The sequence below is a fragment of the Cryptomeria japonica genome, chromosome 2, assembly GCF_030272615.1.
Source record: "Cryptomeria japonica chromosome 2, Sugi_1.0, whole genome shotgun sequence".
NCBI classification, from domain to species: domain Eukaryota; kingdom Viridiplantae; phylum Streptophyta; class Pinopsida; order Cupressales; family Cupressaceae; genus Cryptomeria; species Cryptomeria japonica.
The window spans coordinates 612,302,997-612,329,743 of NC_081406.1; the positions used below are offsets into that span (position 1 = coordinate 612,302,997).

Sequence of the window (26,747 nt, forward strand, 5' to 3'; positions counted from 1 at the left end):
TATCCATAAGTGATTAAAAGGTATAGAGACATAGACAAAACATTAGCTACCCTAAAGCCAAAGTGAGCTAGCTCTTTTGATGTAATAGTAGTAGACTAAGCGATTCTAAATCCAAATGCGGAGTTGGTTTAAAAACCTAAAAAGTAGAGATGTGTGGAGAAAAACTAGAATGATTAGGAGAAAAGGTTGTAGCATGAGATTCAATAGTTTCAAGTCCATATCCATGAGATCTAAATCTATGTAGCAACATTAGTTTTAGTTGTTGATTATGTTGAGTGAGATTGGACCTCACCAATAACAAATTAGTAAGTTATCATGGGTATAATGGGGAGAAGGGATGAGTAATTTCTTAAGCCATTGATGAGAAAATATTTATAGGGTTTATTATTGGTAGAATACATAGACCATGACACCTTCTATCTTTCAATCCAAATGATCTTCCTTCTAATCCTAATTCCAAATAATTGCTTGTTGTTGATGAATTTGTTGATTGAGTAGTGGTGGATTTAGTAGTTGACTTAGAAAAAGTTGACCAAGATCATTAGTAGTCAATTCATTAATTGATTCTACTAGTTCACCTATTTACTCTATTATAATTATTTTGATTCTTTGAAACCTTTTAGAGAAAAAAGTTTCATAACAAGTAAAATTTAACACCAAAAATTAACCCTTTGTAAATTTGGGCAACTTTAGGCAATTCTTTGTTTGATTATATTAGAACTTGCATAACAATACTCTTTTCTCTTGTGTTTTGGATCCATTTTGATTAGTGTCATAAACACAAGAATGAATGCAAATGTATTAATTATAAAAATTTAAATTTAAATGATAACGAATCTATCTTTATTGATTGTTGTGAGTTAAGTTAGAAAATATTGTCTTCCTATTATCTTCTATTAATTACGAACCAATGCAAATTCTTCCATGTAAATACGATTTGAATGTGCCAAACTAGATTACATATTTGGTAGCATCCTCACAACAATATATGCTTCCACATTTTGCCATCCTAATAGCCCTTAACAAGGACTATAATTACACACAATCGCTTGTTATTATAAAGTTTTATAGTCATGCTAAAATATCCATACATGTAGAAGATATTATAGTTTCTTGTTAGGCATATACTTTTAATTTTCACAATGCTTGCACAATGGCCAAATAAGTATAGAATTCACAAGAAAAATATTTCATGGTATACAATTTAAAAGAGAAAATAAAAGAATTGGATTAAGTGTGTATTCCAAGGCACAATCCACTAAAATAATACGATTAAATAAAAATTCATATGATATAATTCTGTATGCTCCCTTTTTACTATACAGATGATAAGGATGTATTTCAAAGTGTGGTTCTATACTTTTGAAACATGGTGGAAGGATATCTTGACCTTCTTATCTTATCAAACGACACATAATTATGCCCATATTATATTATCATGTTTGTGTTACAATTTCAAGTCCACATTTAATAATGAAATATTTGGTTTTGTATTCATTTTAAAAGAATATTTTAAAATAATTATATATATGAGATTTATTTTTTCAATATGTTTAATTTTTTAAATTTCATTTATTTTCATTTATACATTCTCAAGAATTTAACCATATCTTATCCATTTCTAAATAATTTTTTTTACATTTTATATCTATTGCACTCTTATGTCTAAGTATTCATTTTCACATTAGGATTGCCATTCCCTTATCTTAGGTCAATCTTGTGATTGTAGGACTAATCTCATGTTCTTGAGGATGACTCCTAGATTTTAAAAATAAAAATTTATCAACTCTCACTCATTTCACTCCAACAAGAAACTTAGTACACATTTTGCATGATTAATTATTATTCATCATAATACATCAATAAACTCTTTTAAAATTTAATTAATCATCCTAGAATTATTTAAATCCTCAAGATTTAATTAAAGAAAGACTTCAATTAGTGCACTAAAAGGAACAATAGTTACCTCAAAATTATCATCTAGGATATTTGAATGTTTATCAATTGTTTATCCATCTTTAGAAAAATCATAAATTGTCTCTCTAGGGGGTTGACCTAATAGAACTTACCCCTACTAATTCAACAAATTCCTTAAGGTATTTTTAGATACTACTAGTCCTTGATGACCAAGAATAAGTAGAGAATCAAATGAACTAGAGAGAATAAGTGCGCACACAACAAGATCTAATCTAAAAAGTGAAGTAAGAGAAAATTATAGTTTTGTGTAGAATCTAAGGCAAAAGGCATATCTAGATCATCTATTTTGTTAACACACATCAATTCTAAAGCTAAATACCATTATCCTTCACATTTACTTCCCTAGCTAAGCATTTAATTTTGAACTATCCACTCCTCCAACTACCACCTTGTTTCATCTTAATTAATCTAAATGTTGAGATGCATGTGTTTTTATTAACCTAGATTTATTTTAAGAATTTGGTGTTTACCTTTTCTGACTATAAAGCTCTAATAAGAGGTTATCCATTATACGTTTTTATCAAAGTTAGCAAGGTTATATTTAGGGAATTTGTTCACCTCATCTTTATTTTCAGGTGTTTAAATACTTAAATTTGGTAATTTGTTGTTATAATACATATTGTGTACACATGATTTATTATTGTCTTTCTATGTAAGTTCAATTTATAAAAACAAATAAAATAAATTACCCAAGTTATTATGAACATTTTCATAAAGCAAGCCATCTTTTTCTTCTCTTACATTCATGCACAGGAATGTAGGTAGCACTTTTGTAATAAATTAAACAAATTAGACAATTTCTTGGTCAGAACAACAAACATCCTAATAGTGCATGGATAATCAACCTCCTTCACTTTAATGTTAAGGACTAAAGGATATTTATTATGTCAAAATTTAAAGACTTAAACTCTACCTGATCTCTTATTTGGTTAGGCCCTTGCACATAGTTTTATAGTTTGTAAGTCATCAAATACATTCATCATCAACCTACTTAAATTATGTACTAAAATTGAAGGTTATCCATTTCACTAAATTCATCTAAGACTTGAATCTTTTATTCCTTATACTAATCACATAATAAAAATTAATTCTTAATTCTTTTTAAAATCAAACATTGTCACCAATAAAACTAAGACCACTTAACTAAACAAATCATTTAATTAATCTCTCTATATAATATTCACCCAGAAAAAAATTTTGCAATTACTACTTTAGGGAAACATATAAAAAATTGATTTCAAATCAAACTTCCATAATCTAGAAGTTCAAAAATCAAGTCAAAATCTAACTCAATGCAAAAATACAAGAATTATTATTAATAATAATTTATTCCAAAGAATAATTTTTGTATTATTGTTAGTACGTTTACACGTAAAGTTGACGAATTCGTATGGATTTTATTATAGCTGTAGAAAGGGTTCACACCATAGATGGCAATATAAACCAAGACTATTGGCTAAAATGCATATTCTTGCGAATACATTTGTTTGATTGAGCTTTTTTGCCTTAATCAATTCTAGGATTGACACTTGTTAGCAACCGGCTTCAATGTGAGAGAATGGTGGAATTGATGATGAAAGATACCATGCAATGGGTTCTTCTTTTGGCAATAATGGGGACCATTATAAGGGATAATGGAAAAATATTCTCTTAAAGTTTAAGGGCAGTTTTTCATGTGAAGTTCATAATGATGGGTCTAAGGGAAGTTTCTCATTGATAGTTCATTTTGTCAAGTTTAAGAGCAGGTCTCCAAGTGACTATTTTGACTAGCAGTCATTCTTCAAGATCTGAAGGAGCAATGCAATTTGTGGATCACTTACCTTACTTACCTCTTATGGGATTTGAACTTGTGATCTCTTTTTCAAGAGCACAAGTTTTCTACCACTAGACCCACTCAAAATATCCAAATGACTCAATGGGCCCTTAGTCTACTGGTGAAGTTGAATGGTTCCAAATGAGCCCAGCAGGGAGCAAGGCTCCGACATCATAAGGATGAGGCCGAGATTGTGCATCAGGTGAATTTGGCGGAATGGATACCCCTCAGTCCTTGGCTCTTAGCCGAAGAGGTTCAACCTATTGGCTCATGCCCCGTATCGAGTGGCAAAAATTACTTCGTGAAGACCCTCGCTGGACTGGCAGCTCACGGACCTCATGCCCTTGCTAGGCTGTCATGGTCGCAGGTCTCAACCTCCATATATATATATATATCCCAAATGAAAAAGATAAAGAAAAATCTAAAATAATATGTAAACGAAATCAAAATTTGTTCAAGTCGATTCTCAAAGAAAATGACATAGATCAAATTTAAAATCAATAGCCAAAAAAAATCTCAATAATTATTTTTTCATCCTTCTATTTTTCCTTATGGGTTTAGCTCTATTTTTGTTAAATTTCTTTTTGAATTATACATTAGGTGACTTTCTCTTACAAGAAGATTGTTTTCTTCAAGGATACAAGGAAGAGGTTGGCCGTAGAGAAATCTCTTTAGATGCCTCATCATCACTAAAGATGCTAATATTTTTTTAAATAATTTTCTAAATCCAATTATTTAAGAAGACTCATTTCTCATAGCTTAGAAGGATCCCCACCTTCATGATTTTTTCTCATGTCTGACTCCAAAAGAAAATATCGGGATTTATATATCTTTTGTTTGCTTAAGCCTTTACTTTAGCAAGTGAAATAGAGGCTAGATACATATGAGGCACATGGTTCATCATGATTAGGGTTGCATGGCTTTTCTCATACTGACCATGTGAGGCATATTGTTTTTTAAGAGATAGATTCATTTTGTAAAATGATCAGCTAGAATCAGTTCTTGGTTCTTGGTCTAGCTATAAATTGAGAGCTTTTTAGGTTTAATCCTTATGCAAGGTTTAGGGATTTCTTCAAAACTTGGAAATTTCTAATAGAGTTGGGATAAAATATAATTATTTCTATTTAAAAAGATCAATTTTATATCAATTTGAGTTTTAATGAGTTATGTATATTGAATCTTACAAGTATAATTAAATATTGTTTGAAGTTAGTATAATTATTTGGGTACTTTTTAAATTTGATGTATTTATATTGAAGTTGTTTAAATTTGGTGTGTATTGAAGTGTTGCTTATATCTTATGTCAACATTTCAGTATTTTATGGATTATGCTACCTTATTTACTTAAATATTTCATCAAATGTTTGATACTTAAATTTTTTTTGTGTACATTTCATCAAAATATTTGATGTTATGGAAGTATTGTTTTTATTAGAAAACTTTCTTATTCTTTTTTTTTTTCCAATTGCTATAAGCTTTAATACTTGAATAGATGTGCCTAGCTTGATTAGCGAAAGCTTCTAGTGGTAAACCATGAGGTCATGAGGTCTAGTCTCCTTGAAGTCCACTTGGTACCAGAGGACGTGTCGCGTCAACGTCACCAATCATGTTAAAAAATTTACTCGGCACACTACAGTTTATAGGAGGTGATATACCCGATTCCTGCAATCTAAAAAAATAAAAAAATACTTAAATAGATGTTCATACAATACATTTATTTTATAAGACTCCTTGTTCAAGTTTAATAAAAGAAATTATCGATGTTAAAAAGAATCTTAGCACCTTACTTTTATCGAGATTCAATTAAACTTTTAGCCCTTTGTACACTAATAGGGTCCCCTTTAATCTATGCCAAATTATCAATTTTCTTCATGGTTAACATATCATAAATACTATGACTTAGGAGTAACATCTATATTTGTATGAGCAAGATGAATTTAGAATAAATTCTTGTAATAGAAATCCTACAAAGAAAACTCTAAGCTAGGACACCTTGTACCATGTGTGCTTCATTCTTTACTTATAAAATTTAAGCCTAAATATAGAAAAATATTTTAATTAGGGTTTATATGGAATAGTTAATATGTGCTAGGAAAAATAAATTACCTATCTAAAGTTAAAGATTTATTTGCACAAGCTATAATTCCTCTATAATTTAACACCACCTCTAATCTGCAATCTTTCATAAATCTAAAAATAGTTCATAACTAGTATCAGTAGTTGATCAAACAGTCTTCAAATCAGATTTACCAAAACATTACCGATAGCTACTTAAGTGTTCATCATTAAGCAAATATAGTAAAGACATCAAATGAACAACTCAATAATCCATCCACAACATGAACATACAAATTTTTCACGTGGAAACCCAAATGGGAAAAACCACGGTGGGAATTGGTACCCACAAAATATTTGCACTTTTGGAATGCGTCTTGTTAAAAGCCTAGCTCGGTTATGAGCTTTACAATAATGCCCAGTTAAGAACAGAACCTGTTAGGAGTAACCTTGCTAAAGGATTTAAACCCAAATTAATGAGCCAGTCGGTGAAGGGATTTACAAGATCGAGCTTGTTAGGACCTACCCGGCTAAGAGATTTTAATACTGCTGCAATGGTTAGGAAACAACAGGTAAATAATTTGATCAATGGACTCTCTGCTTGCTAATACAAATCCATTTTAGCTTCAATCTGTTTCACACCTGCAGACATCTCAATTTGGTTTGGCACACTCCTCTGATCACTGACACACTAAACCTTCTCAAAATTGACCTAAATAAACTTTTCAACTAGGTTAGTTACATAACCCTAGCAACATTCAAAATACATTGAATTTACATCATAGATCATATCAGAACATTACAAATCATTACAACAAATTTCAAGACAATTACAACCGTTAAATGATCATAACACATCACTACACATTGATCTGATAAGATGTCAAACCCTTAACACACTTTTCTAAGCACTTCATTGTTTCCCAAGACATTTGCTCCTTGTACGCGCTTAAATGCAATCTTATCATTACACACAGTTTCTAACACATCACCACAAAGTAATGAACATGATAAGATTCACCAATCAAAGATCTTGATACTGATTCTCAAACCCTGCACTGAATATACAACAGTCAGTTACAAACATGACTTCTGATTCTCCAAAAATGATGCGATTCCAGTCATACTCATTATAATGTCACAAGCATACATTCCAAACCGTAACACCTAACTCAACACGGATCTCTACCGCAATCATCTCCTTGAATGTTCCTTCTTATCAATTCACTATCAACTTCGCAAACAATCCATTACCGATTAAGCTTAAGATAACTTAGATGATATACCAAACATAAACAAACATGGTTGCCATTAATGACAACACAAATAATTGATCATAAAGCATCATATCACATTTATATCATCACCAACAATCCTTTACCGATTCATCATCATCTCAATTGGTTGTTTGATGCTTCTCCATGGAGGCTCCTCCTTGTATATTTCCTTGATTGTCATCTAATCTAGATTGGTGAGCATATATATGATGGAAACCCTCTACATATGTAGAGAAACTATAAGTAGATGCCTATGTAGGATATAAAGATCTCTATATATAGGGATTTCCTTTTCCATTAGTTGCTAATTAAAATAAAATTATATAAAATCCAATATGATCTATGTGATGACAATAGTCTAGAGGGGTTAAATTCCCTTCACAATAGGAGATGGCTATATAAAAGGTGGCAGATGGAACTAGAAAATTTAATAATCTATATATGCATCTTCCTCTCATAATGGCATTCCTACAACCAAATCTATTCTTTCAATTAAAAAAAATAGAAAAAATACAAAATAAAAATATTCTTGCAAGCAAATTATGAAATTTGGCCTCGCTTTGCAAATGTCATCTTTGGTTAACTATCATCTAAATTATGAGACCACTAGCTATTCCCAAATCCTACATTGGAAAATAATCTTATCTTTCTTACAACTTTCCTGTAAAATTCTTGCCTTAAAGACCTTTTTGTAAATATAAATTAAAATATATTAATTTTTGAAATCTTTCAAAATTGTCATTTAAATCTATCAAAATCTCAACGTCTTCACAAAAATCATGAATAAGGATGGATCCTAAAGTACTAGCTGATCTACAACTTGCCATGAAAACAAAATGTGTTTGAACTTTACTTCAAATGAGAATTCTTACTAATAATTGTCTTTTGGCACACTTTTATCATCTTACAAATGCCCTAAGTGCCCTCTTACTCAAATTGGGACTTATGTTTGCAATCTTTTATCGTTTCATTGTTACGGTCGATTACACATCCACACCATGTATATGTGCTTCCCCCTTTATTTTCTATAAATGCATTCATTACACATGCTAGTTTAAACTTGTGAATAAAAAAAATTTAAAGAGAATTTATTTTTGAAAATTTTAAATTATTTGAAGTTATCTTTAAAAAACTAATATTAAATGTTTTAAAGAATTTTAAAAAATATATATATTGATAACTTGTAAAAAGAAGTGTATCCAAATTGAGTTATTTGAAAAGTTCCAAAGATGCCTTATTTTTAAAATTTTGAAATCGATTGCTTTAAATAATTGAAATAGAAACACTCAATTGAACTAACAAAACATATATTTGAATTGAATCTAGAGAAGGAATGACATAAGAAGGGGCCTTCAAGTTCTATTGAAGTTTTGACCATAGATTCAAAACATTCAACTAGCACTAATTTCTTGTTCTTATATTCCATATAGACTTAGTTTAATACCTATTGGACCAACAAGATGCCCCTTCAACCAAATACAACACCTTGCATTGCTAATATGTAACAGGAATAATAATGAGTGGGGAAATGAAATCGTATTTAAAAACAAAATATAAAATATTCAGAAATATAACTAATTGTTCATAGGGCTCTTCAGACGCTATAGCCTTACTATAAAGATGCTTTATGCAATAAAAGGAACTCCATAAATATAACATAGAACATATAAAGAAAGTGACAGGGACTATCATGTGAACATAGAGCCCTGCCATGTGAACACAAATTTAAACTTAAGATAAATATCACCTCGCAAAATTTGTACAAAAATCATTAACAATTTTAATAAGATTCATATGATTTACAATTTTAATAAAATGCATTTGACAATCTTGAATTTTAAAAAGTTAAATTTCAACTATTTAGTCTTCCCAATCTTCCTCTTCACCAACTTCCTCATTAATTTGTGAAATGTATGCTTTCAAATTGGAAATCTGAAAATGAAGTACACAAATGTATTAGTTATTTCAAAGTATCTCATACAAAATAGACATTATTTTACAAATAGATGAATATGTATTGTCAACATGCGCAAACCATGTACTACTAATTATTTCTCTGAATATGAAAAACTTACCGGAAGTGCAAATTTGGAACTGCAAAGCATGAACAGATAAATTTCAGTATGATCTAAAACAAATCAATATAAAAATATATCCTACTACCAGAATATTTTCCTATCCTATTAGACGAAAGCAGAAAGGGAAATTGTAGTCAAAGGAAGTACCCGCTTGCTGACGGGCTTGTCACATCTGCTGCTGTTAGCTGTTCACCAAACTTGTGGGTCATCTTCCATTCATTCACTAATTCCATTTGTCTAAAAGCATAAACATCTCTTCTAGCTTACCCACAAATTAAAGAACTACACACATTATTAACAAGAATACAATTTTTGATTTGTAACTGTCAATGGTCATGAAATAAGTATGGTGCTTCGGATTCAGAAGATTAACTTTATAATTATATTTTGGCCATGCTAATTCCTTTATTGTTAATGAGATAATGATAGATATGAAGTCAAACTTTTTGAAGCAAAGGTATATGTTTTCGGCACAAGGCTTCCAAAAGAATAACAGCCTATAATAGGTTATAAGTAATTCAAAGGAACATGAGAAAAACATATACAGTGTGAGAACAAATAAGACATATGCCAATGGAAAAGTATGCCACATTACTATATTAAAGAGTTTCTGACAATCAACTAAGACATGGATGAAAAACCGATACAATGTCTCTGCATGTTAGAAATCTATAGAGAAGGTCCTACACTGGTCGATGTACAAATCAACTATAATTCACAGTAAATGTCAGCTTCTTCCACGTTTAGAAAGTTTGGCCCAAATCTCTAATAATATCCTCCATAGGGTCTTGAATAGTAGATAGGTTGCATTAAGTGTTTCAAGGTAATATAGTCATCATCATACGAAAAGATTTAACCAAACTCATTGAGTTTAAAGAAAATTCATAATCATAACTAAACCCTAATTACACTTAGTATACCAGACTTTCTTGAATGAATTAATCATGGCTTCAAACATTACGCAGCTCTTAAATAGGCCTCAAAAATGCGTATGCAATCAAAAATCACTTTACTTTAATAAGGAATAAACAAGTTATTTTGTGTCGCCTCCTTTTGGCCTAAAAAGACCCCTCAATTAGAAAAAAGAATGTATACTCTACAGTTATTAACAGACCTTGGCAATTAATTTTGTAATGTCCCCTACTACATATAGATCTGTTTAACAAAACTTAATGTATATTTTGATACAGAAATGACCTAATTTAATTAGGAGACAATTACTAAACTTTTAAAATTAGTTCTTACTTAATGTGACTACGAATCCAGTTATTATCTCAAGACTACAGTATGATTATAATCAGAAAATCATTAAGTACATAAATTAAGACTTGAGACTTACCTTATGTGAGATCAGTGGAGTCTTGTAAGGATAACTTACACCCAAAAGGAAAGGCAAACACCTAATACATGTTCAATCAACATCAGTCTTACTCCATTCTAATGCAAGCAGACAGAAATTGGTATATGAGACAAGAGAGGGGTTGTGCAGGTCCGTTGTCTACCAAGTCCAAGGAATGGTGCTTCTCAACTCCTTGCTAGACTTGGCAGCCCATGTTGCTCGCCCTTCAAGCCCATTACCTATACAATATCAACTTGTGAGTTCGGCATGGAGAGTACAATCTGGTTCCTGGACTCCAAGGGTCCTTATGACCACTTGAGAGCCCCTCGTCACCACTGGATTGCAGCAAACGGATTGGACCACTTCTTCAAGTGCATACATCTCATATGGAATAAATCTAAATAAATAATGCTACTGTATTTATAAACATTTCCAGATTGGAATTGATTATATCTCAATCCCTGCTTCTGCAGACTCAACTAATATGATTGGTATTAATGCTTGGTTGCTGATATAAGTGATGCCTATGATCTGCTGCAGATTGCGTTTCTGCTTCCCTCTTACCCACTCTCCAGTCTCTTGTCCCCTTTTCTCCCTAGAATTAGAGTTCTCCTTTATATCATTCATTTACGCTGGAAGGTTATGTCCCTTCCTTTCGACACAGCCTTCCCAAGAGAGGCATCCCCCTTATCATATCTCTTTGACCTTTGACAAACTTGTGTTTGCTAAGTAATGACGTGGGTTTATGAGATCGCTAGTAAACATGACCACCATCTGTGTTGTGTATCGACCTTGGGTCTATCATTTTTTTGTTGCTGTTTGGTTGGTTTTGAGTTTCAGAGAGTTGCGAGGTCCTGAAACAGGACAGTTTCCCTTTATTAAGGGTGGTGTGAATGTTCGGGTCATGGTGGGGCCATGACAAATTTCCACAGATTTGCTCTTAGTTTCGCCTACGTACCAAGCATGGTAATGATTGGGTTTATTTAGCGTTGGATAGATTTCCATTGAAGGCAATGCTTGTGTCATGTCAAAGGATATCTCAGCTCAGCCAACAACTCAATATTGTTTCACAATGAATAGGTTTACTATAAATTACTACCAATCATCATATCTTATAAAGGTACTAAATTATTAGGCAAATTGTAAACATCATTTTGGCCAATGATGAAGACAGCCAACTAAGTTTGCATGTTCCATCTTTAGACTGATGGACAAACAAATGTGGTGTGTAGAATGATTGTGCATCTTCTTCAGATGTACAATCACAGTAGTACTGCAAACAGACCATCTAAAGAACAAAAACAACTCCATCCCAAAAAACAAGGTATCAGGTATTCAAGCTGATCGCAAGTTTCTCCTACAACTACAGCATGACCATAGTCCCATCATACTTTTAAAAATCACAATTAATTCCAACTAGTCATATCCTGCCACATTTGCCATGTCATTTCCAGATATTTTACCAAGTTTTTCAAATTTTGGTTCTGATATTCTTTTTTATGTACCTTCTCTTTTTTGGGCTCATTTTTATACTTGCAAAAAAGAAACACAGCACAGATAAAATAAACAGGTTTTTTTAGCACTAGGGTATTTTAAATTTCTTTAGCTTTACTTTCAATAGATTTGTGTATGAGTTAAATTTTAAACCACTATGAGGTTTTTTCTTTTAGCTTCATACCTTAATCCAGGTTTAGTTGAAATACACAGGGCTACCCCCAAAATCGTAAGACCATACTGCACACAGAACACCGTACTATCCTAAAGCGACCTGTTTTTTTTTACATGAACCCTCTTCGATTTGATAAAATAGTTCTTTTGAATGCTACACAAAATTTTATGATTAGTATTTCTCGCCAATAAGCCTTTTAAGTAACTTGCAAGCTCAGAAAGTTCGTAAACCTTGTTGCTAATTGATGCTGGCTCTTTGATGTCTTTGAGAAATCATGCAGCTCCGATGTGGCTTCCAAACTGCCATTCACCGCTATGCATCTCATGTTCACTGCATGTGTCTCCACATGCGTAGTTTTGTTTTAGATTCGTAGCCTATTTTTAGATTGCATGAGATATTAGTGTTTTGCTTAACTTTAGTTAACATTGTTTTAAGAATTATTTACCCTGTAGCAAATAATGCATGCTTAGCTTTTTAGAGGCTATGATTAGTTTGTAGAGGGTTTTCTTTTTTGGATCAGTTAAGTGCAAGGATTTTTGGCCTGCCCCTTGCTCCAAGTAAGGCCACAAACAAGGGACCTCCTCCCCAGTATTAACACTCAGTCGCCCTCCTCCCCCTTGGCATTAATGCCGACCAACCTTCTCCTCTTCATGTCCTTCTCCTTCCTCCTTTTCGGTGTCCTCCTCTTCTTCTTCCTTCTCTCTGCGTCCTCCATGGGGTTTGAACCTTCATTGAATCATTAACAATGCCACTTTTTCACCATCACACCACGGGGTCAACCCCTAGAGCAGAGAAAACTTTATTTATATGAAATCTCTGTATTTTCTGTACAAGCTACAATAAAGAAATTTGTGTATCAAGACACAGTTCAGAAATAAAAGCAGAAATTTGTCTTCATGAAAAATCATTGAATGATTTTAATTGTTCATGTCAATGGAGAGGTATTGATAGGTCAGTAAGTGATTTCTTTTATCACTGTTTTTTATTACTGTTATTTTCTTTTCTCTGCTGTTTTATTCATTTAATCAGCTGGTTTAGAGATGAGGGCTGCTTTCAATAAACTACATTTGGTATCAAAGCAGGTGTTTTTCTTTTGGGTTAAAGATTTAGTGGTTGGGATTTCACCAAAAAATTATCATTGTAGAATTCTAACTCACTGCCCATTCCAAAAATTTGAAGGAAATGACTAAGATTATTGGTGCATTAAGATGATGACATTTTTGACAGAGAAAGATTTGTGGGAGATTATTGAATCAGATTATGCAGAGCCAACTGATTGGAAAACCCTCACAGCCAATTATAATGCAGCTAAGAAGGAGGCTAAGAAGAATGCTCAAGCCTTGTTTCATATTCAAATAGCTCTACATAAGAACCAATTTCCAAGAACTGCAGGAGCAAAGACAGCTAAGGATGTCTAGAAGACTCTACAAGAAGCTTACCAAGGTAGTGATCAAGTCAAAGTTGTCAAGCTACAAAAACTAAAAAGAGACTTTGAGAATTTGAAGATGCAAGAAGTGTGAGTAACTATTGTTTCAAAGTAAAAAATGTGGTCAATAAGATGGCTACACTTGGAGAAATTGTGAACAATGAAGTTATGATCCAAAAGATGTTGAAGACTCTCACACCAAGGTGTAACCATGTTGTCATAATCATAGAAGAAAACAAGAATTTGTCTACCCTTTAGTTTGATCACCTAGTTGGATCTCTAATGTCTCATTAAGAAAGATTGAGAGATTCATTTGGAGAGTGATGAGAAAGCTTTTTCCTCCAAATTACAACTTTCAAAGAATGAAGATGCCAACAGTAGCACCAAAAGCAATCAAGGCCAAGGTAGAGGTCAAAATCAAAATTATTCAAGAGGAAATAGAGGCAAAAGTGGTTCAAGAGGAAGAGGTAGAGACAGATTTGATAAGAGAAATATCCAATGCTACTATTATAATAGGTATCACCACTTTGAAAGACGACGTAGATTAAAAGAAGGTAAAAGTGTTCATCATGCTCAAGAAGGTGATAAAAATCCGCCAAATAATTTCTTTTTATCTTATAACAAAGCTGAAAATGATAGTAAAGATGTTTGGTAATTAGATTCTGGATGTTCTAGCCATATGTTAGGAAATGAGAAGTTATTTTCAACAATGGATGAAAGTCTCAAATCCAAGATCCAGCTTGATAATTAGAAAACATTGAAGGTTGTTGCAAAAGGAGCTATGGAAGTCCAAACAAAAAGAAGTATGAAGAGTGTTAAAGACATTTATTGCACTCCACAATTAAAGCATAATTTGTTGAGTGTTGGACAATTGTGTAAGAAGAATTATGAAGTGGTATTTGCAAGTCACTTATGTACAATTTATAATAAGAATCAAGGCAATATGGTGGTTAGTGTTGGTGACTATGCCTTTCATGTTGGTTAACTACCACTATCCCTTAAAATATTTGGTCAACCTAAACATTTGGGTCAATCATCTAAGCCTACAACACAAGATGCACATGCACCCACTCTTTTCCAGCATTCGGGTACCATGGATAAAGAAGTCATTATTGAAGATATTTCACCATGGCTTTATAAAGAACACATCCCGAAGCTACAAACTGAACGTTATCCTAAGGGTCATAACGTATGTAAACATATGGATGGGTTGTCAAGGGAATGGTCTTGGAGTACATGAACAAGTAATGCTAGAGGTCTTACAACCTACAAATAATCCACAATGTCAAGGACATGGTTACAAACCACCTAATGTGGTGTCTACTACACCTAAACGCAAATCTCCTAAAGTTGTGCAAGCATCTCTTGATATCAATAGTACTAATAAGGTTACCCAGAAAGATTTTGTCAAATATATCATCGATCTTTCCAAAGATTCACATATATTAACCATCTCATCCACTCCTTCCACTTCCATCCATCTCCTAGACTTGGATCAACAAGAATCTAAAAAGTATGTGGTGATTATGCCTTCAATGTTGGTCAACTCCCACTATCACACTCAAACCAAGATTGATCACTCATGAGGAATGTGGAATGACATGCTTTGATCCTGGCTGCCATGAATGCTTGTATACTTTGGATGTTCAAAACCCTTATTATTGCTTAATAGCCTACTAAAGTGATAAATCTCTGTGGTTATGAAAACTTCCTACTGTAGATTGAATAGAATATTACTTAAATTCAAAAAAAATCATTGAATTTAGGTGCTGAGACTGCTATGCTTTAACCAACTGCTAAAATCAGATGCCACTCTTCTTGAGAATTATCTGGAAATTCACTGAGTTCAATATAAATCCACATTAATATACAAGAACAAAAAAGTGTGTTAATGAATATGGTACAATGTGAATGCTAAGACAGAACTATGCATTTATAAGTTATACAAATATATCTTATTGATAAAACCTCGCTTGTTTGACTGAATTCTGCCGCTGATATCCCTGTTGTGGTAGAATTTCACTGTTTAATAAACTTGCTACTGATATAATCATGTGTAGCGTCGTAAATTGTACGCACTTGCTAGGGTGGTACAATTTCACACCTAGTTTAACACCCGCCTTGGCGCATTTTGCATTTTGCATTGCATTTCCCCTTTAGCACTTAATTAATTAAATTAATTAGGTCTAAGGTCCTATTTTATCATCTCCCATATCATAAAGTTGGGCCCTTTCATTAAAGTGTGCCCCTTTCATTTTATTCTTCCAATACATCATTTAATCAAAAACCCTAATTAGGTCCTATTTTGAACTTGAGGGCTTGATTTCGGGGGTCAAAACATCTCGAAATCACCTGTAACTTCGGGATTCTCTCTAAAATCATCATATCTGACGGCCCTGAAAATTTGGTGAAAAGTTGTCGGGACCATGGCACCCGGAGTGCAACATGGTCCCGGACATTTTTCCCGAAATTTTAGGAGCACGATCCAATCATAAAATAAAGCTTAACCCCAAGAAATTGGCGGGACATTCAATCTCTAGGTCGGCCAAAATACGAATTTACAACCTAGGGTTTCATACATACAAGCTCTCTTTCCTCATTGGAAAGGATCCGATTTTTGATTTGAGGAACTTCATATGCAGCGAAAGAGCAGATCTTTGAAGACTTCAACAACATTCAACATCCTTCTATCAAGCATCTATCAATTTCATTCCTTCACTTAGGGCTTGGAAGACATTGAAGAACAATAGGAGATTACCGACTGAAGATTGGCTTGTACTCCTCCCTTGAGGGTTGGGTATGATTTCATATTATTTTCATGTCTTTGCATAAGCTTCAATACATCATTTATTCATGCTTTAGATCACATTGCATCTTGATTTAGAGCATTTACATTATCATTTACAAGCAATTAGGGTTTACTTTCTAGGTTGCTCTAGTTTGCTTTCTTGCATTTTTGGACCTTGCACACACACTAGGTCTGCACACACAATACATTTTACAAACAACTTGGCTATTCGTGGAGGTGGAAATCACCGAAGCGGGGGTTTGACTAAGGCAAAACCCTATATAGCCGCCCAAACACCTTTTCAGATATAAGTGCAGGTTTCGGGACTCGGACGACGCCGCAGGTTGCAGATCCGGGAGAAGCAGACTGAGACCGACCTTCCCACCAAATTTCAGAGAAAAAGACCAGGACAGGGGCGTGGGGCGCCCTGGTCCTGCCAGGACAGGGGCGCTGGGCGCCCTAGTCCCTTCTGGGCGCCCTGGTCCCTACTGGGCGCCCTGGTCCCTGGGACAGGGGCGCTGGGCGCCCTGGTCCGACAGCATTTTCAGCATTTTTGACAGCTTTTTCCAAAGTGCAAAAACAGCAGTTTCCGGAGCAGTTTCAGGGGCAGAATCAGGACAGTGGCGCCCGCGCCCCCGTCCCGAACATTTTCAGTCAGATTTTAACTCTGGGTATGCATTTTCATTCTTGTCTTATCCTTGTGTTTACAGCTTTCCATCATTTAAGTTCAATTCTGCAATCTTGTCATTAGTTCCTACTTGCATTTTGAGGTTAGGGATTGAACTTGCATCATTTTATCTTTCAATTTCAACAAGGGAATAGAAATCCTAATAGATATCCCGTGGCTCTCTCTTTCACAAAAAGAAGTAGCCAATTGTGCGATATCTCTAGGCTCTTTCGTATTCCGTAATGTGTGTCAAAAGGTAGGATTAGGGCATGTTAACCTAGTCTCGCTTTTTCCCCTACACATTTTGGTGAACCCGACGTGAATCTATCATTGCTTCCTCTTGGATTGCATTTGTTAGATCTAGATTTAGATTTAGTGTGTTTTCATTTCATTTTCATTAAAAAAAAAGAAAAAAAAAAGTGTGTTTCTTTGCATTGTGTGTTTAAATTTTATGCAATTTCAAAATGTCAGATTTTTATTTGCAAGATGTTCATATTTGTGATGATTATGAGTTAGATGAAGCTTTAGATGAATTTTTGAAACCTAAATATACCAAACCTTCATTTTACCAAAAACTCATAAACATTGTTACTATGCCATTTCGTTGTGATGAGAAAGATAAGTCGAATGATTCCTCTCAAGGGTACATTCCTATCAGCTCTTCCACTAAATCTAGTAACATGGTTGTTTTCAATGATCCCCTCTATGAAGAGATATCTCCTTTTGAATCAAAGGATAAACCTTTTAATAGATATGATCATGCTTTGTTGAATGATGCCCTTGATGCCTTTGTGTCTCCTAAAAAACACTCCCTTCATGAGGATCCTTGTGTGCAAGAAGATGACATTATCCCTACATTTCCTAGTGATGGCCTTTCCTTTTCCAACAAAATTCCCACTAGAGATGATGAATTAATGATAAATGCTTACCCTTCTCCTAAAGTTGGTCTTACCCATAAGCATCCCTTAGAGAAAGAAGATGAAATAATAAGCAATTTCCTTAATTCTCTCTCCCCTAAAGATCATATTGAACATATTTTGAGGAAAGAGGATGAGTTTAACACATCTATTGATGCTCTCCCTTCTAAGGATGAGGAATTAATAAACAATGTTATCTCCTCTCCCGAAATTGACAATACTTCAAACATTCCTTTCAACCACTTCACTATTTGGGATGAACCATTAGAAGAAGGTGTAGATTATTCTCTCTCCCTTGATAATTTATCACCTTCCTTGAATCTCAATTATTCTCCCTTTCCTCAACTTGGTTCTACTCATAAGGAAATCCTAGTTCAAAGCAAGATGGTTAACATTTCTTTCAAAGATCTCCCTCTCAAAAGTGAGACTTTAGAGAGTAGTGTTGATCCTTCTCCTAGAGAGTTTATTCCCCATGTAGATCCTTTGATGATAGAGGATGATATGGCCTTTCCTCTTCCTACTAGAACATCAATGCTTACCCCTTGTCTCTCTCCTAAAATTGATTTAATCCGTGATAAGATTTTAGTGCAAGAGAAGACTATCAATAATTCTTCCAACACTTTTGTTCATTCCTCTAAACCATCCTCAATCAATTTGATACATGTGAATGAGACACCTAACAAACCTCTCTTCACTGTCCAAGGTGCTTGTCCTTCTCAAAATTCTCAACCTTTAAATAAGCCTATCTTAGTGGTTCAAGGTGGTTATGCTAATGATTCTTTTTGCACTCCTAAGAAACCCATTATTACTGTGCAAGGAGGTTATTCTTCTAAGAGCCCTTATGAGTATGCTAAGCAACTAACTAGAGAGAGTTATCATGCGGTTGCCCATACCTATAATACAAGAAACAATACGCAACCTAATCCTCCTTCAGTTATCCCCACTTCACTTCCTCCTTCTCAACCTATTCTTCCTCAAGCCCCTCGTATTTCACAAGTTCTTGGTAAGGAATATGATCTTATTGAACAACTTAAAACTACTCCAGCAAAGATATCTCTTTGGGATTTGATACAAACTTCTTCTGTTCATCATGGAATGTTACAAGATGCCTTGAAAGATTTGAATGTTCCTCCACCTAATACATCTAGTAATATAGTGTCTTTGGTTAACTCTGTGATGAATCCTAAAGCTCAAATTGTGTTTACCCAAGATGAGTTGCCTACTAGTGAAATTCAACAACAATATGATCCCTTGATGATTGTGGTTATCATAAATGACACTGCTATAAGACGAACACTGGTAGATAATGGCTCTGGCCTTAATGTATGTAGCATTAATCTATTGCATAAGATGAATGTGGATACATCCCTTATTGAGCCTGACTCTCATCCCATTCGAGGCTTTGATAATGTGGCTAAATCTTCATTAGGTATTATCACCTTACCCGTCACAGTGGGACCTGTTACTTTGCCTACTCCTATCCATGTTATGTCTGGAAATCTAACATACAACTTGTTATTAGGGAGACCCTGGATTCACAGTATGCAAGCTGTCCCCTCTACATTGCATAGACAAGTTAAATTCATTTATAACAATAAGACATATACCTTGATAGGTGATACTAAACTTCAGGCTTGTTTGCAAACATCTACTTCCAAAGGGAGTTCTTCTAAGCCTTCCTCTTCTAGTGATGACTCGTTAAACAAGATACCTATGGATGAATCATCACCCTCTGATAATCAAAATTCTTTGGATGAGCCTAAAGCTCCTGAAGAAGATCCTTCTGGACTTGAGTCTACACATGAAAAGGCTTTTGATCCTGAGAAGGTTCTCGCGGAAGACGATTGGGGATCTCTTGATTTTAATCCCACCTTTGTAGGTGAATATAGGGTTCCTCCTAGAGATCTTAAAGTTAAAAAGAAGGAAGAAACTAGAGATCAATCAGTCTTACCTGAATCTATGAGCAATAATTTTGTGGCCGCTTCTCAAACTTCTTCTCCTCACACCTCTAATTATGAAGAGTTTGATTCTTTGTCTTATGAAAAACCACCTTCTCTTCCTGAAATGGCTGATCGTTATGGTCATGGTTTTCATATTTTTGCTAAGCATGGGTATCATGGAAATGGTTGTGGCGCTCATGAACAAGGGATAAAAGTTCCTCTAGAGACTAATTTTCACAATTATGCCTTTGGACTCGGCTATAATCCCTGCAAACGCACTAAAGCATCTAAAAGACCATCTCTTAATGTGAATGCTATATTTAGTAGTGACGAATCATCTTCTACTTCTATCAACTCTCATTCCCTTCATAAGGAAATCTTGGCGATGAACAAATCTCTTTATGAATCCCCTCAAATTTCTAAATCCACTTATGAATCTTTATCTCCTATTCATCATAAAGTCCTTTCCTCTAGGGATAAGGCTCTAATAAATTACACTCATCCCTCTTCTAAGATTTCTTGTGACTTTTCTTCTTCAATTTTTATCATTTTATACATGTTTTTGATCTCACTTATAGTTGAGCATTTAGCATGTCATATTCAAATACCTCATTCAATCTATCATGTCTTTAAATAACAGTAATGGCTATTATGTTGCTCATCATTATGTGACATTGGTAGCTCATTTACTGGGGGCTCATTGTCATTCGTGATGGTACAATTTCAAGTGCAATCATATTTTTATTTTTTTTTTGAAGCAACATAATAGCCTAATTTTTCTTGTTCCTATGGGGACAAGAGTGATTTCATACATCCCTTATTTTGCTTATGTCCAAATCTCTCCCTAGAAGATTGTGTAAGTCCTTCTCATCGAGGCAATGATCTTTCTTTATTTTTATCTAAGGATCCACTTTTTACTATTTTGTGGATGGTGTGAACTTTATTACTTGATGTTATTCCTTGTATGCATTTGTTGTTGTTTGTTCAAGGATTCTCTCTTACAAGAGGTGTAAGTCCTTGACTACAACCTCTTTTGCACTTGGTAAAATACATCTATAATGAATTCACTCTCCCAATTGGGTTAAAAGGAGCATCATCCTTCATTAAGAATCACTTTCAACTCGCAAAAGAAGAAAGTATTGCATTCTTATTCTCTTCTTTGTCTTATTCTAGAAGATGTTATATTTGTCTAAGACAATTCCTCTTGGGGATAGGTGTCTTTTGTACAAAGATCTCTTCTCCTCTAAGGATCTCCTTTACACATACTACAAGATATCCCTTTTCAACTATCTCATCCTTGCTTAAAGAGTGCAAAACTCTCTTGCTTGGATCTATGACATTGTTGCATTTTTGGGGTATCTTCTTTTGTGATGAAGGTAGGTATCCTTGTTCTACTTTGCTTATGACATAAACATTACACTTTTTGAGCAATGGGTCATTCTCGAAATCAGAGCACAGACTCTTAGAGCGAGATGTCACCTTTTTGTACTATACATATACAGGTTGTAGCATACTCGGGCATAGACTCCTATGAGGTGCTTCTAACCTCACTTACACACACATGCACGAGGTTGAGTGGAACTAGCGGCATAAGGCTAGACTTTCTCACTCTCCTCCCTTACATGGATCACCTAGACAGACTCTAGGGGCTAGTTTTCCATGTCCTTTTTCCCATGGATCACCTAGACAAGATCTAGGGGCGAGAAGTCCATGTTTTCTCTCTCACTATTCTTCTTATGGATCACCAATGTGTGTATTCATGCTTTTTTTTCCTTTCTTTTCTTCTCTTTGCATTTTGTTTCCATTTACATCCTTCATCTCGTGTTAGAGAACTCTCAAATCCTCACACTCTTTGTTGTGTTGGAATTGAGATTTAGTCCTCTTTCTTACCAAATGATTCTCCATTAGTTTTTGATCTCATATCAAATCTTCTTGTGAGCATTTGTCATCAATTTTCTTTAACAATTCGAAGTGGTAAACATGATACCCTGTTTCAACTCACTAAAATTAGCAAGCCGAAACAGGGGGGGGCATATAGCTACCCTCGAATTTTCATCACCTTCCTTAGTAAGCATTAGGTGATTTTGTGATCTAACGCGTGTTTTGTAGGGTGCGGTTCCTAACTGTGTACTGCAGATACCGCTAGGGGCTTCGTTCGACAGACTTATGGATATATCCTTTTTCAAATAATGTTTACTTTTCTATACTTTAGCTTGCATATGCACGTAGTGTTCATATGACCGCTAAAGTGGGGGCTAAATGTAGCGTCGTAAATTGTACGCACTTGCTAGGGTGGTACAATTTCACACCTAGTTTAGCACCCGCCTTGGCGCATTTTGCATTTTGCATTGCATTTCCCCTTTAGCACTTAATTAATTAAATTAATTAGGTCTAAGGTCCTATTTTATCATCTCCCATATCATAAAGTTGGGCCCTTTCATTAAAGTGTGCCCCTTTCATTTTATTCTTCCAATACATCTTTTAATCAAAAACCCTAATTAGGTCCTATTTTGAACTTGAGGGCTTGATTTCGGGGGTCAAAACATCTCGAAATCACCTGTAACTTCGGGATTCTCTCTAAAATCATCATATCTGACGGCCCTGAAAATTTGGTGAAAAGTTGTCGGGACCATGGCGCCCAGAGTGCAACATGGTCCCGGACATTTTTCCCGAAATTTTAGGAGCACGATCCAATCATAAAATAAAGCTTAACCCCAAGAAATTGGCGGGACATTCAATCTCTAGGTCGGCCAAAATACGAATTTACAACCTAGGGTTTCATACATAAAAGCTCTCTTTCCTCATTGGAAAGGATCCGATTTTTGATTTGAGGAACTTCATATGCAGCGAAAGAGCAGATCTTTGAAGACTTCAACAACATTCAACATCCTTCTATCAAGCATCTATCAATTTCATTCCTTCACTTAGGGCTTGGAAGACATTGAAGAACAATAGGAGATTACCGACTGAAGATTGGCTTGTACTCCTCCCTTGAGGGTTGGGTATGATTTCATATTATTTTCATGTCTTTGCATAAGCTTCAATACATCATTTATTCATGCTTTAGATCACATTGCATCTTGATTTAGAGCATTTACATTATCATTTACAAGCAATTAGGGTTTACTTTCTAGGTTGCTCTAGTTTGCTTTCTTGCATTTTTGGACCTTGCACACACACTAGGTCTGCACACACAATACATTTTACAAACAACTTGGTTATTCGTGGAGGTGGAAATCACCGAAGCGGGGGTTTGACTAAGGCAAAACCCTATATAGCCGCCCAAACACCTTTTCAGATATAAGTGCAGGTTTCGGGACTCGGACGACGCCGCAGGTTGCAGATCCGGGAGAAGCAGACTGAGACCGACCTTCCCACCAAATTTCAGAGAAAAAGACCAGGACAGGGGCGTGGGGCGCCCTGGTCCTGCCAGGACAGGGGCGCTGGGCGCCCTAGTCCCTTCTGGGCGCCCTGGTCCCTACTGGGCGCCCTGGTCCCTGGGACAGGGGCGCTGGGCGCCCTGGTCCGACAGCATTTTCAGCATTTTTGACAGCTTTTTCCAAAGTGCAAAAACAGCAGTTTCCGGAGCAGTTTCAGGGGCAGAATCAGGACAGTGGCGCCCGCGCCCCCGTCCTGAACATTTTCAGTCAGATTTTAACTCCGGGTACGCATTTTCATTCTTGTCTTATCCTTGTGTTTACAGCTTTCCATCATTTAAGTTCAATTCTGCAATCTTGTCATTAGTTCCTACTTGCATTTTGAGGTTAGGGATTGAACTTGCATCATTTTATCTTTCAATTTCAACAAGGGAATAGAAATCCTAATAGATATCCTGTGGCTCTCTCTTTCACAAAAAGAAGTAGCCAATTGTGCGATATCTCTAGGCTCTTTCGTATTCCGTAATGTGTGTCAAAAGGTAGGATTAGGGCATGTTAACCTAGTCTCGCTTTTTCCCCTACACATCATGTAACAAAGATTACCAGTGGGAATCAATGTCCTGTTATTCCGGTAGTTTGCATCAAAGTCACAAGACAGCTTGAAAGATACTTTTCACAAATGGTGATATTGAGACAGCAATGAGCATAATAATAACCCCATCTTTTCTGGCACAATTTCACTCCAGAGTTGTTAGAAAAGACAGATGAATGAGAGAAATGCACCTCTTTATTTTTTTTAAAAGTGGACACACTTTTTCTTACAAGACTGTATTTTACTAAACAAAAAGAATCGGATATCTTTGAAAAGTGTGCTTTCTTTTTTATTAACTATGTGCACTTTCAACTGCATTTAAAAAAACAGAAAACATGTGCTAGAAGCCTAAATCCATTTCCATATAGGCGCACTTTCATTAAAGATACAGAGGTAATAAAAACCTGTCCATTCCTTCATGTTGGTTGATTTCGTTTGCTAACTGGGCTCTTGATATTCTAAAGTCTTCCTTTTTTGGCTTACTGCTCCTGTACCAGAGTCTGATTTCCAACTTTAGTGTTGGGCGCAGCTTTTCTTGGCCGCTACTTTTACACGAGGTGAGCAGTTTGAAGTGTGGACGCTACCTTTTTCATCCACCTTTATATTTTTTATTTTTCTATTTTTAATGAACTTTTAATTTTGAAAATAATAACTAATGTTGTTGAAAATCATTTTTATAATTTTTTATTTTTAGACAATAATAATTATATTGAAATTACTAATAATTAATTTTATTTTTTTTAAACAGAAGTCCAGAGGCCTATAACATATTAATATTTTAAAAGTAACAGAGATTTACAGAGAATATCACCCTAAAAAGGGGGGTGGAATCTGTCATCAACCCCTATCTGAGACTATGAGGTCTAATATCTATTGTTGGGAGAGGAATAGACATCTCTCCCTTGAAGCCAACTGAAGTGTACAGTGACAACAGGATGTTAAAGGACTGTCATATGTGTTGATGCCCTTTTTACAAAAAAATTTAAAACACTGCAATTTATTTGCAGTGAAACTTTGTAAGCAAAATGGAGAACTCATCCCTACTGGTTGAAGCCCTTCTATAAAGCAGCATATACAAAAGGTTGCCCCTTTTTCAGACAAAAATTTAGAACAAAATGACAGCAACTTAAAAACAAGGCACTTATCATCCCACTTCCAACATATTAGCAGAAAGCTGGTAAATGTAGATTTTCAATGCATGCAAAAGAAATTATCTTTGCTTGCTAGGCCCGCTTCACTCAAACTCTTGATGGAGGCAAAAAGAGTGGCAGGAGACCTCTTCAGTCCACAATGTCCATATCTGCTGCCATGGTCAACTCTGTGTTCGAACCCTGAGCCTCTTCTTCTTCATTTGGGTCATCAGCTCCTTGGGCTCCGTTGGCTTGGATGTTTTCTACATCATTTACAGGGACCCAATACAGGATATTATATGAGCGCACCGGGGCATGTTTTTGGTGCGTGATAAGCAGCAACAGTGCTTCAAACTTTGCAAAGATTTTATCACAGAATCGTTCCCCTAGTTCCAACTAATGGACTGACAAAGCTGCATTTAACTCTGCTTCATCTCTGGACAACAGGGACCTATTCAAGGCAGTGTATGCACATAGAAAACCCAAATTTCTCATCAGATCCTTTCTTCTAAACAGAACCCCCACTAGTGCTTTCCCAGAGTACAGGTCGTACTCTTTAATTGCAGAATTTAAGGTCTTGCAGGGATAGAACCTATCATCCACGTAGTTCACTGCCAATTCAACAACTAGGGCATATGATTGAAGAAAAGACATAGCATTGGACATAAAGAGAAATGCAACATGAGTGTGGTATAGGAGGCAGGGGTTGGCATCCAGGACGATATTCCCATCCAAGACCCTAATAGCTCTCTCAACCTGTTGGCATTGAAAGATAAAAATACGGCTAAGCAATTCTAGGCTAAACTCACCTGAATCTGGGTACTCTCCATCCAAAATAGGCAATGCTGTTCGCTTGTTAATGGGGGAGATATCCATTTTGCAGGGAAAACAAGCACAGCAACCACTGGTACAAAGACCAGCAACAGGCAGAAGTTCTCCAGTTAATAGCACAACAAGCAAGCAGAAGTTGGAAGTGGCGAAAATAGAGAACCAGTGTCATTTTAAAGAAGCCATGAATGGGTTGTCGCATCAGGAGAAGAGGGACGTGAAATGATGTCCCAGTAATATGGAGTGATTCTGCGTACAACCTAGCTCCCTTGGGAATGATATGCATTGAATACGCACAAGTGAAGAGCCGACAAAAGATGAAGTGGGTACCTACCAGCTAGTTAAGGTGACCAAATAAAAATAAAGGTAGCCTTATAAGGTTCACTGAAACTTTTAGTCATGATTATTCAAAACCCAAAGGCCAGCTCAACTAATATGAAATGCCTGCAACTTGCCTGGCTTTGGGCGTGTGGAGGAGGACCAGGAGGTGACTGGTGTTTTTTGCCTTAGTAGTGGATTTGACATGATGGAGTATTGTCAGAACAGCGGCTTCACTTTGTACTTGCACAAATCACAACATAAACTATAACCGATTTTTGTTTTTTATTATTTATAACTTCAAAATTAAAATAAACTATAATAATAATAAATAACTAATACTATTAACAATAATTTTAATTGAAATTATTAACCAATAATCAATAATAAATTTAATTATCAATTAATAATTAAAGTTAAATCGACAGAAAAAATATAACTTTTGACAACTCAACCTTTGGGGGGCTGGGGGGGTGTTTAACATAACAATTTGAGTTTGCCAAAAAACTACTTTTTGACTATGACAGTTTATGATCGATGATTTTTTTTCGACTTT

The 26,747-nt window shown here is 35.1% G+C and overlaps 1 protein-coding gene across 4 annotated transcripts in view; it reads right to left on the reverse strand.

Moving 5' to 3' along the window:
- Positions 1-8,836: 8,836 nt before the first annotated feature.
- LOC131064292 (uncharacterized) overlaps positions 8,837-26,747 on the reverse strand; it is a 228,397-nt gene continuing 210,486 nt past the window's right edge. For 3 of the 4 annotated variants that reach the window (XM_057998391.2, XM_057998394.2, XM_057998392.2), the window contains 3 exons: positions 9,348-9,385; positions 9,198-9,216; positions 8,837-9,054 (listed from right to left, as the gene is read on the reverse strand). In XM_057998391.2, coding sequence (XP_057854374.2) covers positions 8,983-9,054; positions 9,198-9,216; positions 9,348-9,385 — 129 coding nt within the window. In that variant the 3' untranslated portion in view covers positions 8,837-8,982. The other variant, XM_057998393.2, reaches the window with a different exon arrangement.